The following is a 15,692-nucleotide window of genomic DNA, read 5'->3' as shown; positions in this document are numbered from 1 at the left end:
TCGTGTCTTGGGTCCTATTTCAAATCTATCCTAGCTCGTGCTAAGCGTCTTCGATTCCGAAGACTACAGTTAAAAGCATGTTGATTCAACAACTAAGCGTTGATACATGATCCTCATCTAAACAGCTTGATTTTTACTACCCTACTTTTGGGACTGTACTGGAATGCTCTGTGTAAATCTGACTCAAATTTAAAAAATTTTTGGCTTTGGTTTTCAATGGTCAACTTAAATCTAATTTTCAGGCCGATTCCCACACACACCTATTGTTTTTTTCTATGAGGGTAAAAAACATGGAAAGAAGAGTCCCTGGGACTCCCCCGGGTATTAAAAGCTAGAAAAAGTCTTAAATGTGTTCACAGCAACTTAAGGCGTTGAAAAGATCTTAAATACTGTCTCCAATTATTAAATTGAACACACATATGTCTTAATTTTTCCCTGTCTTTTCTGTGTGATAAAGCTAATACCTGTATAAAAGTAAACTGACAAAAGTATGGAACATTGTGTGGTAAAAGTATATGACATTTTCTTTGACTTTATCGATCTCTGACCAATAAATACAAGGTCGGAAAATCCAGATTCCCACGTTTTCGAAAATTTAATGTACGTTGGAGCTTTACATAAAGTTAGTTTCTAACACGCTGTCATCGTCGGAGTAACTTGGGGATCGGAAAGTGTAGGTTTAGCCTGTTGTGGTTGAGTGATTTAAAGTATAACTGGGTTCTGGCTGTACCAGGGAATGAGTGGGAGGGGTTGCCCAGCTGATGTCCAAACCATTTGCAGCGACGGCAGCAGTTGGGCACAGACCTCCGTCCCAAACCCGTCGCGGCAACGTGTTCCTTTGGAGCGAGGCGGGCTTGAAATTTGTTGCTGCAGGGTGGCGTCTGGCGTAGTCTATGCAAAACATTGAGCGTTAGCATAAAATGAAGTGGACTATTGTTTTTATTCCCATGTTCACTTATTTTTAAACCTATTTTACTAGTAAATATTAAAAACAAATATTGAAGTGATCAAAACAATAACAGATCGCAAAAGACTGCTAACTTTGATGATTTTAAATAGGCCAATTTTATTTTGCTACAAAAACTTACAAGGGAAAAAAAGTCAAATACATAGTAAAAAAAAAATTACACACATTAATACAATTGATGCCACTGTGATACCAACACACACCCTCCATCCATCCATGATCTGCTTCGATTGTCCTGAGTAGGGTCGTGGGGGTGCTGGAGCCCATCCCAGCTATCCTCGGTCTGTGGGCAGGGGACACCCTGATCTGGTTGCCAGCCAATCGCAGGGCACACGGGGACAGACAATTCGCTCGCTCAGTCACACCTAGGGATAATTTGGACCTTCCAATTAACCTGACAGGCATGTTTTTGGAATTTGGGAGAATACCGGCGTGCCCGGAGGAAACCCCAGGTAGCACGGTGAGAACATGCAAACCGCACAGGAAGGGTGGTAGCTGGATTTGAACACGTAACCTCAGAACTGTGCCGCGGATGTGCTAACCACTCAGCTGCTAGGCCGTGGCCATTCCACATCCTGAAATATCTGTGATCACGAATGAGGCATATGCATCAATATCCTTCGGATGATGCATAAAACAATAAATGGGGGGAAGGCGGAGCCATCTAAAAGAAAACACCAACAAATTCAACAAACTCTTAAATGACGCTTGAAAGTGAAGATATGCTTCAGTCGCCTGTGTGTTTACATGTCACCAGTTTGTGTTTTGTGTGTAATTTCACGCTTCAATACCCCGCTCCCCCTCCTTCCCAACATTTTAAAGAGTCACTATTAACGTTAATAACCACGGCAAAAAACACACAGTGTGTAAACCGGGAGAAAGAGGCCACTGTCTGGCCTCCTCGCCGTCCTCGCGTTTGTTTGAGTTGAACGTTTACGGCGCGTACTACGGTTTGCATTCCATAAAACGTAAATTATTTGACCTCTATGGCTTATGAAACCCTTGCATAAACTCTCAAACACCTTGTTGTTATTTTTGGCCTATTTTAGCACGGCGTCGACTATTTTTTCAGACACTTTATTCATCCCCGGGGAGACATTAGGGCTGAGTATAACCTAACTGTTAGGAGCAAGCATGCACACACATGCCCGATAGAGCAATGGATGGCCGCAGAGCGATGGGGGTTCGTTGGTTTGCTCAAGGGCACTTGAAACACTCTGGCATGGCGCGGCACCGTTGCTTATCATCAGCCCACTTTTTTCGCGCTATCTTGCCTAAGGTGTGCTACAAACTCACACACAATCTATTTCTGTCATTTTACCACACTTTTTCATGTCACGTGACTTGTTTATTTGCATTTAAATTGTCACTTTGACTCTCGTCTGTTTTACCCATTAGCTTTTGTTTGTGTGTGTATGCATCTATTTACAACCCTTGCTCCAAAATATATAAATTGACTCTATTGCAGCTGTCGGGAACCTATGGATCTTTTAAAAATTGCATCTGTCTCTGACACAAAATATAACTCATGCATATCTTCTTCCAACCGTTACGCAGTATTTAAATATATGCAAAACAAGTTCACTTCATAGATGTCTCACGTTCGGTCCAGTATACAAAGGGCACAGTCACTACTACAGTTTACAGTCGCGGTATTACATAAGAAGACCCTGTTTTGTCTGTACGTCTCCAGGGAATATTTATATGAAAGCTCATCAAACAATATATGTTCACGTTCACTGTTGAGAGATTTTATGATCAAAATCTACAAAACAAACTGTAAACTCCCAAAAACCCTATTTAAGCACCCTGAGCAAAATCTTTGCTTGAGTGGAGCTATGCCCACAGTGCGGGCTCCTCTTTCTCTCTGCCGAAGTAAAGTATATCCAGGATATTCTTGCTTGCAGTGTTTTGTGACATCTTACGAACAAAATTTGCTCGCACCATATTTTGAAACCATTATTTAAAATAGGTGACGGTCAAAATAGGCCTCAACGATCTTGATTAACTGTGAGAGAGACAGATTTTAAGTGCTATATTTGTTGACATGGGACACAGGCGCTTGCATTATAATCATATCATTAACTTAATGAAATCATTAAGACACGCAATGAAAAAAAAAGTGATGACTAATTAGTGTCTGCCTGGAGAGAAGATTTGGTGGTTTCTTATTTTCTTAAAAGATATGGTATGGCTCTCTCTCTCAAAAAAAAACATCGAAAATGTTTGCTTTTATGGTTTCTTGGGTCAAAAAAGTTTGACTTCTCCTTTATCTAAATGAAAACAGCTAATTCAAAATATTTGAGTCTTGTAAAGAAGATACTCTTTTATTGTAATATCTTGGTCAGTTAGTCAGTACTTCTACCTATCTAATACTAGGGCCCAGATGTCTCCAGATAAAGCTCAATTAGTGGAGACCAGAGTATAAAGTAAAGATGTTGAGGCAACATTTAGGTATTACACCATGCCAAAAAAGAATTTAAAAAAATGAAAAATACAGTGAACTCATGGAAGGCGAAGTTTTTCTTTTACACTTATTGTACAATGACATTATTATTCATTTAAACCCAAAATAAAAGCCTTTTACAAGCTCACACATTGGTCTAACTAACTACTAATAAAGGAGTTCTGTCCAATAATGAACTACTGAGACATCCGTACACTGTGTGGAGCTAGGCAGACGCACCAGGTGTTAACTGAAATGACTGGGGCTTACTTTATGGTGATTTAAAGTCATGTCAAGTCATATTTTTTTGAATAGGACATATTCCGGTCAAATGTGACACCTAGATTTTTGACCCTGGGTGATATTACATTTGGCAATATTCAGAGCAGTTTTTGAGAATAAGTCGCAGTATTTAAACGGACCAATAATTAATATTTCAGTCTTTTCAGAGTTGAAGGGCAAGAAGTTGAGCAACATCCATTTCATGATCTCATTTAAAGGTTTGCAAGTTACGGTCTGCAATTAATTACGGACTAGCGGTTAAAAACCTTTTGCCTTTGCCGGGTCAGATACCTGTCTGAACATACAAGCACTGCTACGTTTAATTACCACCAAATTAATGTGCACAAAACAAGAATAAGATGAACGACACACATGCATTTTGGCTCCTACAACTTTTGTACTATCGAGAAATAATTTTAAACATGAATGTGAAATGAAAACGTATATATATTTTTCTGCCAATTAGAATGAAGAACACTCACAAATAATTGAAGTAGCGAGATGGTGAAACTTGAACGACGATATAGCGAGCGATCTGTGTACTCCAGAAGCTTTTAATGATAGTACAGACGCCGCCCTACTTTCGAACGGGTTCTGGACAATCGTTCGTAATTGAATTCGTTCGTAAGTTGCTTCAGTGCGATATTTTGTGTGAAATGTATGTTTCAGGTTTATATAAGTATGTTTAAGGCTTGTATTAGTAACCTGTATTGTTTTGTACTAATAAACATTTCATAAAATAATATGCTCTATAAAGATGAATAAAGTTAAGATTAACTTACTTTTGGAAGATGAGCTTCAAGAGTTAGGCGTCTTCCTCCTCCGTGGTAAAAAGTGGCCGAAAAAAAGATCTAACAATTTTCTCAACAGCATCAAGCTTCCTTATTCCACTTTCATTTCAAATGAAACAGTTCGGCTCTTACTTACACTTTACACCACGGGTGTCAAACAGGCGGCCTGCGGGCCAGATCAGGCTCCCTAAGGGATTAAATCCGGCCCGCGAGACAACACTCAGAGAAGCGCAAGAGAAAAACAAGCTGCAGGTTGAAATATGTCAACTTAATGTTGCCAAAGCCAGGTTCCTCTCACAAAGACACTGTACTTGTACTTATTTCTCTCTCTCGCTCTCTCTCTCCTTTTCTCTTTCTCTCTCTCTTTCTCCCTCTCTTTCTCTTTTCCACCCCTTTTCTCCCACTCTCTGTCTCTTTCACTCTCTGTGTCTCTATTTCTCTCTTCCTTTGTTGCCCTTTGTCTCTTTCACTCTCTGTGTCTCTATTTTTCTCTTCCTTTGTTGCCCTTTGTCTCTTTCTCTCTCTGTGTATTCTTAACTTCCTTTTTTCCTTTTCTCTTTTCTCTTTCTACCCTTCGCACTTTCTTTTCTCATTTCTCTCCTTCTGTCTTTCTATTTCTCTTTGGATTTCTTTCTTCCTCTCCCCTTCTTTCCCCCTCTTTCACGACTTCCCTTTTTATCTCTTTTGTTTCTCACGTTCCCTCCCTCTTTCCCTTTTTTCTTTCTTTGTCCCGCCCTCTCTCCTTTTCCCTCCCTCTTATTTATTTATCTCTCTTTTTCTTTCTCCTTAATCTACTAATCCGGCCCCCGACAGAATGTTTGTTCTATCGTGTGGCCCCCGAGTTAAAATGAATTTGACACCCCTGCTTTACACCAACCATATTGAATGGATGCACGAGATATTAAACAATAAAAATGTCAGAAGTTCTTAGCGCGCTGGAGATACAGTATAGAATGTTTACACACGAACTAGGAAGAGGAAGCAGATTTCTTCTTCGGGGTGGAAGCTGGGTGACTTTTCACAGTGCCACCACACTACAGTACAAAATCTATCTTACAGCAATGTCCAGCCGGATATTTTTCGACATACTACCGTTTTTCGTAAGTCGAATGGTCGTAAGTAGGGGAGTGTTTGTATCATTATTAATATCTAGATCTATACTGCTGATGAAAGTGAATTTTGCACACACACAAAAAACTGTCTTGTACATCCTTTTTTCACAGCTGCAAAGTCGTATTTGACATTTGCGTCCACTATGACTAATGATCCCCAAGCATTCACTCAACATACAATGAGGTGGTCTTCTTCTCTTCTCTCTTCTTCTGTACTCGATGATTCATCAGGTACTATGGCAAGCCGCTCATACTGTGCATATATGGAAACGCACACAAGCGAGAGAAAAGGTCACCAGACGTGAAGCACAATGTGCATTTGATTCTTAATTGATTTGTATTGACGGCTGACAAGGCTAAAAGCCCCAGCGGGCGAGCGTTCAGACCAGCCTATCCGTCAAACAAGAAAGATCTTAGTCTTCGCATTTCTTTAGAACCACTTCACTGGAAATTTTATATTCTTATTTTCTCATTAACGGCTAAATTGCAAAAATATGATTCTTTGAAATAGAGAAGACAATATGCTGTTTGAGTTAAATGTCAAGTCTGGATTTGGATTTTTGCTAATTGTTGCTTAAGGTGGGCAACCTTCAAAGTTGTCTGAAAGTTGATTTACTGTACCTTAAAACAAATTTGCTACTTTTTCACCCCGAACAACATGAATCTAAGAACAACTATTTTTAGTCACCAAACCATGAACCGTACATGCTTAATTGACGGCTTGTCTACAGCGTTTATCTTTGTTTTCCATTAGTGTAAAGTGAGTACAGTACTTTAATTACACTGTTAAATGAGTTGGTTGATGTTTTAGATTTCGAATTGTATACAGTCTAGAGGGCACATACCAAATAACTAAAATGAATAATGTGTACCTACTTTTGTTTGTTTTAGTTTGATTTTCCAAGCACACTTTTCTGTTTTGGTTAGTTTGGTTTTAGTTTCATGTGGGTTGCATTTGGTTAGTTTGGTTTGACAGCTCACAAAAAATATTATATGGAAAAGAAAAAAAAACGAATATTATTAAATTATAAACAAAATATCAAATAATAATATCAAATTTAAAAAACAAACATTTTCAAATTGAAATACAAATTATCAAATAAAAAGTACTTTAAAAACTAAATTGTTCTTGAGAATTAGACTTGTCTTTAACGGCATTGACGTTGAGTACATTGTACCACCTAATAACGGCCATATATGATATGTATATACCTTAATGAGAGGGAGAGAGACACACAGAGGGAAAGATGCAGAGGGAGAGACTCGGTGGTCTTGGGGCTAGGGCCCCACTGGGAGGTTGCTGGCTCAAGCCTCGGCTAGGTCATACCTAGGACAACATTTGTACTCATTGGCTCCCTGCTTGGCGCTCGGCATTAGGGGTTGGAATTGTGGGGTTTGGTCACCGAATGACTCCCAACACATCATGTGGGTTTAGTGAAGGGGCTGGGAATCCCCTCCTCTGTATCAATCGCCCAGAAAGAGTCAGAAATGTGAATGTGTTCTTGACTCTGGCCACCTCCCACTAGGGGGATATGGCTCCGGTGTGTTTGTGTGTGTATATATATATATATATATATATATATGAGTGTATGTATATACTAACCTTTAAGCGTTTGTATTTAATTGGATTTTAATTCATTAATTCCCAGCAGAGATAATTGAAGGTGGTTAGACGTTTCTCACCATCAATGGCTCTGAATGTGCAATCGTGGCTCCCGCAAAATTGAATGCAACATTTCCAGAATGTGAAAGTGCAAAATTTCCAGCATTTTAGCAGAAACTCAAATCGTTGAGACCGTCATCAGAACAAGCCATCAGCCATCAGTGCGACTGAATGGTCACATGGGACCAACATTGGTAATTAGTTAATTGTTTTCGTACTGCTTACGGTGTGTAAACTGCCCCTTCATTAAGCGTGTTGCATCATCATTTCAGTTTAATGAGGCCAAAGATTTCACCAAGAAAACAACTTTTTATTGATCTAATGCACATCTTTACATAACACGTGTTATTGTGGTCAACCTTGCAAGCGATTTTGCTGCGAGGTTTCATAAGCAGGTTAAAAATAAAAGCGCGCAGCTAGTTAAAGGTCTCCGCCACATGCGCATCCTCAAATCTTCCCAACTGCTGCATCCCCCCCTCCCCAACTCACAAACCACCTCCATCAATTTTATCTGGCTACCGTGCTTATAATGATCGTCTCCGCCAAACCCCCCCTTCCTTCAAAACCACCTATTCTCTCACTCCGCTCCCCCTCTCCCCTTACTCATGTCCTCCCCCTGTTTTCACTGTGCGCAGAATTGGTAGAAGCTTATCGCCTAGCAACCACAATTAAAGTACAACAAGTGAGCGGCAGCCGCAGTCGCCATCGAAAGCGAGCTTTTGCGACGCGCCAGGCGGAGAAAGGGGACGTCGGGAGACGGCTCGGGCTAAAGTTGAGCAGGTGAACGTTATCGGGGTGGGAGGGGGACGTTTTTGGAGAGTGAGGGTGACTCAGAGGACAGGAAGTTGACAGGCGGTGGGGAGACTTGGATTCAACAGGTACGTATGCACCTGTCAACGGGCAGAGTGGAGGTATTTGGTAAACTGCTTGCTGGGGTCTGATTGAGGATTTTGTGTGTGTAACTGAGGTGGAATGTGCATAAGCAGCTAATACTTTGGATTGATTTAGCGGGGAATGCTGTTTGTTGTTACAGTTGTGAAAAGGACTAAATTGACTTTGCTACCTGTTCATGCAGACTGTCTGATGAGCTGAGCTTATGTGATGCTTAATGTTAAAGCTCGTTGATACTTCTAACAAGCATCTAATTGCCGATTTGTCATTCATTGTGTGCTGTACTTCACTAAGGTATATGACTACATTATCCCTCGATGGTGACATATTTGTTTTTAGATCTTTTACCAGAAGTCTTCAGACTAGAAATCAGTCCTACCTTTTCAATTAAATCAACACCAGCACAGTTACAGTAAAACAAATCTCTGATGTAAATAAACGTCATTGACAGTTTACTGGTTGAATAGTCTTGATAAGGTTAGGCTGAGCAACTATTGATACAGGTATTCATATTTCACTGCTATTCTCAGGTCGACATTCTCTGAGCAGCAGTTAAAAATAAGAAGGTTGCATGGATTTTTTTTTTTGTCAGAATTAATTTAAAGTACCAGTCATTTAGTACCTCGTTTTACTTTATAGGGAAACATGTTAGCTGTACAGCAATTATTATGTGTACGAATTGAAGAGGGAAAACAAAGCCAAAATTAAGTATAAAATGGTTTGTCCCACTGCCATCTTTTTTAATTATTTTAAAATTCTGAAAATTCTTGCGAAACTATTTGGCCCCCTTGAACTTTGTGACTTTTGCCACATTTCAGACTTCAAACATTAAGATATAAAACGGTAATTTCTTGTGAAGCATCATCCATAAGTGGGACACAATCATGAAGTGGAACACACTTTATTGAATATTTTAAACTTTTTTAACAAATACATGAAAAAGTGGGTGTGCAAAATTGTATGAGCACGAATGCTAATATTAGCTATGGACGTTAGCTTACCCTATAACTTAATATCCAGCAGTTGGAACCACTTCCATTTTATTCCATCAACCTCCAACGAAATTTGTTAATCGACTGCACCTCATCAACTGACCTCAGGCAGGATTACAGGTAGCTGCAACATGAAAAAATATTATAGTAATACGCTGACGCACAATGGCCATTTGTTATGAATCAGGTCTCGGGAAGATCCTCTCTGACAAATCCGTGGTTGTCAGTGACCCACATGATGTTTTAGTCCCGGTACTGCGTTGTGGAACCTCCACAGAGGCTGTACAAAAAGGGAAATGCCAGGGACCAAGAACCAGGTACTATTTCCCTAATGGAAAACCAAAAAAGGCAAGGCGAGGAAGCTTGGAACTGTGTTGTGGAAAAGCGCTGTTATACTCCACGTGTGACAATACTGATATCTGATCTTCGTATTTAAAATATAAAGACATAACAAAATGCTCTTCTTGAGCATTATGACCTGCCATTTTTTTACACCCTCAAGACCTTCTATATTTATGGGTTCTCTTGCATAATCATACAACCAATAAGTTCTTCAACATTCCTACTTGTCTTTTTCAACCCAAAGTTGGACTTGGAAGGGCTTTTTTCATAATTTAACAATCCAAAAGTAGAATGTAAATACAAATGTAAAGAAATTGCCTGCACTTTTGTGTTGTTAATAGGCTGCTGCCTAGGTTTGACATGCCATTTCTCACCATTAAATAGGCAGCGTTGCAGTCAAAAGCAACTAATGGTACCCTTGACCATGAGTCCGAACCCGCACTTGCCATTTATATAAATCATCATGTTATAAATTAATGGATAAAAATCATGGTTCAACCCCATGAATTCTTATTCCCAGTCTGCTCTGCATTCTGCATACATTCTCTAAATGAAAACGCAAAGGAGAAAAAATGATTCTGTTATTGCATGCAGAAGATGTACATCACAGTCGTTTTAAAATGAAGGACTCGCACCTGCCCTCATCCCTTCGAGATGAGCTGCGCTATCTGCGGGCACGGCAGGGAAGCGCTGAGGTTTAAGGTCAGCTGCTCTGGATGACACATCCTGTCCCTGCCGGGAGGCTTCCAGCTGTATGCCGATATATGCACATAGACGTCACGCGCAACATATCGCAGCATGCTTGCAAAGGATTTTGCACGTTACTCAAAAAATAGCTACTAGTTAGTTCATTAAAAAGATTACCCTCAAGGACTACTGACACCCAAAAGTAGCGTGTTACTCCAAAATTACCGTATAGACTCAGATTGAAGCTGACGCCCTAAAACGTATTAAACATAGTCACATAAAAGAAATTGAAGAAAATGTGTACACCAACCTGTGGAAACAGTGAACACATGTATTTGTGCAATCTTAGAATCTTGCAAATTAACAGTTGAGACATTCCATATCAATTTTGTATTTTCTCTTCAAACCATTTGAATACTTTCTTCTTGCTTTCTGAGTGGTTCAAGACTTTTCCTTTTTTTTCGCAGGCATGCAAACGTAATTTAGCAGACACAAAGACCAAAATTCAGCACTTTTTTACCATAAATTCTATGCTCTCGCTTGCCACTTTGATATTGATGTTCTTGCAAAAGCCAAGCCCCCTCCTCTACTTTTCGGTACTGGTGACACGCAACCAAATACGAATGTGCATGGAAACTGACCACTTTATTTTCGTCTAAAATACAGTTTGGATGCAATTTTATACAGTCGGAAGAATATCAGTAGGGAGAAAGTGTGTTCTCGTGTACTATGTGCTTGAGACAGGGTCATCGTAACTGTATTCAGTTGTTTTGTCGGTAGATATAAACATCCCAGCCTTATTTGTTCTGTTCAGCGTTGTGTTTCCGGTAGAGGGAGTATTGCATGTGACTTTTCGGTTAAAGGTGCAACTGCTAAATTGCTGTAGACAATATTATACACTATCTGCTTTTAAACGTAGCTAATTAATTCAACATGTTGTAACATAAATTAAGAAAAGGAGCGTGCTCCTTTGTAACTCGTTACTCCCAAAGCTGGTTGTCACAAGTGTCAAGAAGAAGAGCCACATTTCACAAGAAATGCTATTATGCAAATACTTCACTGATCAGTTGTTGATCAATCAGACATCACTGTGTCCAGAATTACGTGTTACGTTTGCCTTTTTACTTAAAACGTCTTGGTCTTGGTCTTTTCTTTTATTTTTTTTAAGCTAGCAGTCTTAAATTATGCTTTGAACCATGCAGCAGTTTTAAATTAGATATGCAAAATGAGGTTGTGGCTAAATCTGGGTAAAAAATGCCCTTACTCTCTTACTTCTCCCACTTCAAAAACGCTTACACAAAGTAACTTTTACTTTAAAATCAGCACGTGTTTTTTTGAGAAAAATATTTTGAATTTCCTTTTTTTTAGCCATTGGCCAGAACAGATGGTTTTTTTTTTTGTTTTCTTAATTAGCAATTCCAATTTGAAAATCTGGTACAGTAGTAATAAGATACTTAAATGTTAAATTTACTAATAAAAGAGTTGGTTTATTGTTTTTTCCCTTTCAATAATTATTTTAAGATACTTACTTAAAACTGATTGTATTTCCTGCTGTCTCCTGAATATAGTAATAATAGTTAATATAATGTGTATATGTATATAATAGGTGTGTGTGTGTGTGTGTGTGTGGTTAGCGCATCTGCAGCACAGTTCTGAGGTCATGTGTTCAAATCCAGCTTATAGCCTTTCTCTGCGGAGTTTGCATGTTTTCCCTGTGCCTGTGTGGGTTTCCCCTGGGTACTCCGGTTTCCTCCCACATTCCAAAAACATGGATCTCAGGTTAATTGGCTTGTCCAAATTGTCCTTAGGTGTGAATCAGCGAGTAAGTTGTCTGTCTCTGCCCTGCGACTGGCTGGCAACAAGTTCAGGGTGTCCCCTGCCCACTGCCCGGAGTCAGCTGGGATGGGCTCCAGCAGCTCCGCGACCCCAGTGAGAATAAGCGGTGAAGATAATGGATGGCTAGTTTTTTGAAAAAAAAGTGCAATAAGAAAAAAAAACACTAAAAAGGAGAAAAATGATCTGCCAATAAGATGAGAATTTATTCAAGAACAGCGTGGTGTAATCATCATATAAGCTCCCTGAATACTCTTTGATACTGACTAAAGTGAACTTTGACTAACAAAAGAAAAGAACGAAGCATAGCAACAAAAAACAAGGTTTTGACCTGCCATTTCTGCTCTGCACAGGGTGTTCCGAATCATTCCAGGTTAACAGACCATCTGAGACAAAATTGCCAGCGAGTATCAGAAACAAGCCAGCAAGTGTAGGTCAGGATAAGGACCCAAGTACGGCTAAGAGCCCCAAAAACAGATTACCGCTTTCTGAAGTGGCTTTCAATGAGTCCGGATCTAAATCCTCTTCAGCATTTGTAGAGCGAGTCAGGGGAAGGCACCGTTTAAATCTGACAGAACAATTTGTTCACAAGGACTGTTGAGCGATACATAAATGACCTCTTTTTGAATATGGATAGTATAAAGTGATAAATTAGAGATAGTGATACTATTGAGGATTGTAACTAACGTTACTATATTGATTCAGACCGTCAGTTATTGGATTTGTTTGTTTATCACCCAAACCTCAGACATGATAAAATAAATCAATTGTTTTATTTGTAGTTTGCCCCTTTCAGATGTATAGTTTACGTTAGAGAACGCAGCCTTAAGTTTCTATTTAATTGAAAACATTTTAAATGACTAACTGAAGGTTATACAAAGCTTAAATGACAATTGATGAAATTAAAGATTTAATGTCATTATAAAATAGAATAGTCTTTATTGTCATTGATTACAACAAAATGTGAATCGTTTTCAATGAGATTTGATAGGCAAAGAATTAAAGACAAAAAACATTAAAAACAAGATAAATACATTAGAGTAGACTGTAAAGGCAATCGCTTAAGCCCTAGCCCGACCAAATTTAGTCTCTGGTCGGGCATAAAATGTCAATTATTATGTTCGGGTTCGGGCTGCCCTGGGCTTCTTTTGGTCATTTTTTTTTGTTTCTTCGTGTCGCGCGGTGGAAGATGGATTCAGTCCTCTTATTGTGCAGCGCGTAACGGCGTGTTGGTGGTGTGCTCAGCACTGCATGTGGGGAGGACTGAATCCATAGTGTGGATCATCCCCTGCACGACTCAGGAAAAAGAAAGAACAAATAATAACAGGTAGATCATTTTTTTCAGAAAAATTGTCAGAAGAGAAGTCTGGCCCTACCAAATAAGATTTTAGAAATGTTGGTTTTCTTCTGGCTTGGTCCCTCAAATCAAGTTGATTGGTCAGACTCGGGCTATACCTTCAGGCCTCGGTCGGGTCAGCTGGATATCTAAGGCCCGGTCTTACATCTAATACAAAGGTCGGGAACCTTTTTGACCCAAAAAGCTGCAAAAACAAAACAAAAACAAAAATTATTTGAGAGACCCACACCATATATTAAGACAAAATTCAACAAAACCTCCAAACCCGCTCTCATACAAAAGCTAATTCTTCAACACATTCTATTTAACTGTGTGATGTTTGATGATTTGATAAAATGTATGAAATATTAATAGGCTAGAACCTGTGTCCCAAATCAATATAAATGTACCACGTAAAATTTGTCTCCATTGCACAGTTACTTAAGAGTTGAGGCAAATTGTTGCCCCAATTAATGGTTACAAGGTGCGAGCAGAGTTATTTTGTCACAAAATACAGCAAACGGGGATACTAACGAATTTACCTTCGGTACAGACGCCGCTGTGTATAGCTCCGCCCACGCCAACCCTTCACTCAATTAAATTGCTCTGAGTACTTTGCAAGAGTTTTGGGGTGTTTACAGTTTATTCTGTGTGTTTTCATCAAGTGTATCAACAGTTCACATTGTTTAATGAGATTCTATATTGAGGATTCTTTAGCGATTGAGAGCCCAAATGAGGTCTGTTAGTGATACCTTGATAGATGGGTAATATTTACAGGGTGGTTGTTGTAGGCTGGCCTAAATTGTGTGTACATGTTGATTATTTCGCGATTGTGGTGATAGGGAAGAAACTATCTCTGAGGCTGATCGTGATTGTTTCAATTGATGTATCACATCTGCCAGTGGCAAGCTGGTCAAAGAGGTGGTGGCCAGGGTAGTTTGAGCTGGCATTGTTCTCCCGCAAAGAGCAGCCGATTATTTCCTGGGCTGTGCTGATGAATCTATAATTCTCCCGTCTGCTGCCTTGCACCCTGTATACGACACGGTGATGCCGTATGCCAGTATCCTTTCTACTATGGCTTTTTAGGACAAAAATGATCATTTATAAAGCCGCTATATTGGCCCAGCTCCATCATTCAGCGGTGTGACTTGACATGGATGGCAGCCGGCCCGGCATGATAAAAATGCCAAGCGGTGAAGGAATTTTCCTCCAAAAACGTCTTCACCCTCGGGCCAGTTTTTTCATGTAGGTGTGTGTGTGTCTATACGCACGCACTTCCCTCTTGTCTGCTTTGGTGTGAATCCCATCTGAGACCTATAAACCTCCAGAAGATGGTGACAGCAGGGGGAAAGTATGCGTTTATCCTCACCTTTTTTTTCACGCGTGGAGGTAAATGTTTGTGTTGCTATGTGTTAGTAAGCTGTCGTAACTGAAGGAATGCGCTCAAACAACCCAACGAGCAAAGGTGGCATGTAGAATATACAGATATTTGTTTTTCTTTTTCACCCCCCTTTTGGCTACCATGTTTTTGTAGCTTACTCAACTCTACCAGTAGTAAAATGTCCATTTGTTTTTAAAAGATATATTTCACATCTTGAGAAAATGCCTGATTTTTTTCATAGCTGACAGCTTCATTAAGCATGTAATTGGTTCTTAGATTTTAGCACCATAATAAAAGTTCCGAACGAGTGCAGACCTTTTTGCTCCCCGGTACGTGCCTGCAGCTATTCTTTGGTTGATTAGCGATTCAGCAACGCTCTTATATTAGGTGCATGAATAACACCCAATTGACCCTCCCAACCACTATTATTATTATTTGTTCTTTTCTTTGTGGTTCTGTAACACTAATTTAGCTCTCAGAAATAAACGAGGGTGGAAAAAACACAAAGGCTGACCCGTGTAATGTTTCTTTTTTTCCAGAGTTTGGGCTCAGTTGATCGCAAGGAGAACCAACACAAGAGGTGAGTCTTACTAGTTTTGGAAAATGATGGGAACACAATTTCTCATTATTCTCATGCAGTCATTGTTGTCTTCATGAAATTCATTCTTACTCCACTGGTTTTTTTGAACCAAATTGGATATTGTGACACATTCCTGACTAGCATTTGCTACTAGTCAACTAAATAATAGATGAGCCAAAGAGAAATGGGAAGCAATCACATTCAAGTATTGAAATCAATAGCAATGAAAGCAGTAACAATATTTGTCAGTCATATTATTGTATGTAGTTCTCTGGTAGGCCTACTTGATGTGAATTCAAGTGGAAAGATTTGTATTTTTCCAGCCTTCTTTGTGGTATTGTTGATGGGAAGGGATGCTTGCTCAGCAACAGCTGTTGGCTGATGATTAG

General features: G+C 39.5%; 1 protein-coding gene and 1 long non-coding RNA gene across 4 annotated transcripts in view; one reads left to right on the top strand and one right to left on the bottom strand.

Moving 5' to 3' along the window:
- The window catches only part of ankfn1b (ankyrin repeat and fibronectin type III domain containing 1b), a 155,116-nt gene that overhangs the window by 90,428 nt on the left and 48,996 nt on the right, over positions 1-15,692 (top strand). For 2 of the 3 annotated variants that reach the window (XM_088322934.1, XM_088322933.1), the window contains one exon: positions 15,263-15,303. In XM_088322934.1, the coding sequence (XP_088179060.1) occupies positions 15,263-15,303 (41 nt within the window). Of the gene's footprint in view, positions 1-8,080; positions 8,140-15,262; positions 15,304-15,692 lie in introns of those variants that run through there. The other variant, XM_088322935.1, reaches the window with a different exon arrangement.
- LOC148347638 (uncharacterized) overlaps positions 12,983-15,692 on the bottom strand; it is a 47,221-nt gene continuing 44,511 nt past the window's right edge. Inside the window, exon 3 of the long non-coding RNA XR_015847815.1 lies at positions 12,983-13,547. This is a non-coding gene — a long non-coding RNA (uncharacterized LOC148347638). The remainder of the gene's footprint in view (positions 13,548-15,692) is intronic.

The sequence above is a fragment of the Urocampus carinirostris genome, chromosome 19 (assembly GCF_059441175.1).
Source record: "Urocampus carinirostris isolate Australia breed hairy pipefish chromosome 19, RoL_Ucar_1.0, whole genome shotgun sequence".
Taxonomy (NCBI): domain Eukaryota; kingdom Metazoa; phylum Chordata; class Actinopteri; order Syngnathiformes; family Syngnathidae; genus Urocampus; species Urocampus carinirostris.
Note: the sequence above shows the minus strand (reverse complement) of the source record. Positions and strands in the feature narration are given on the sequence as shown.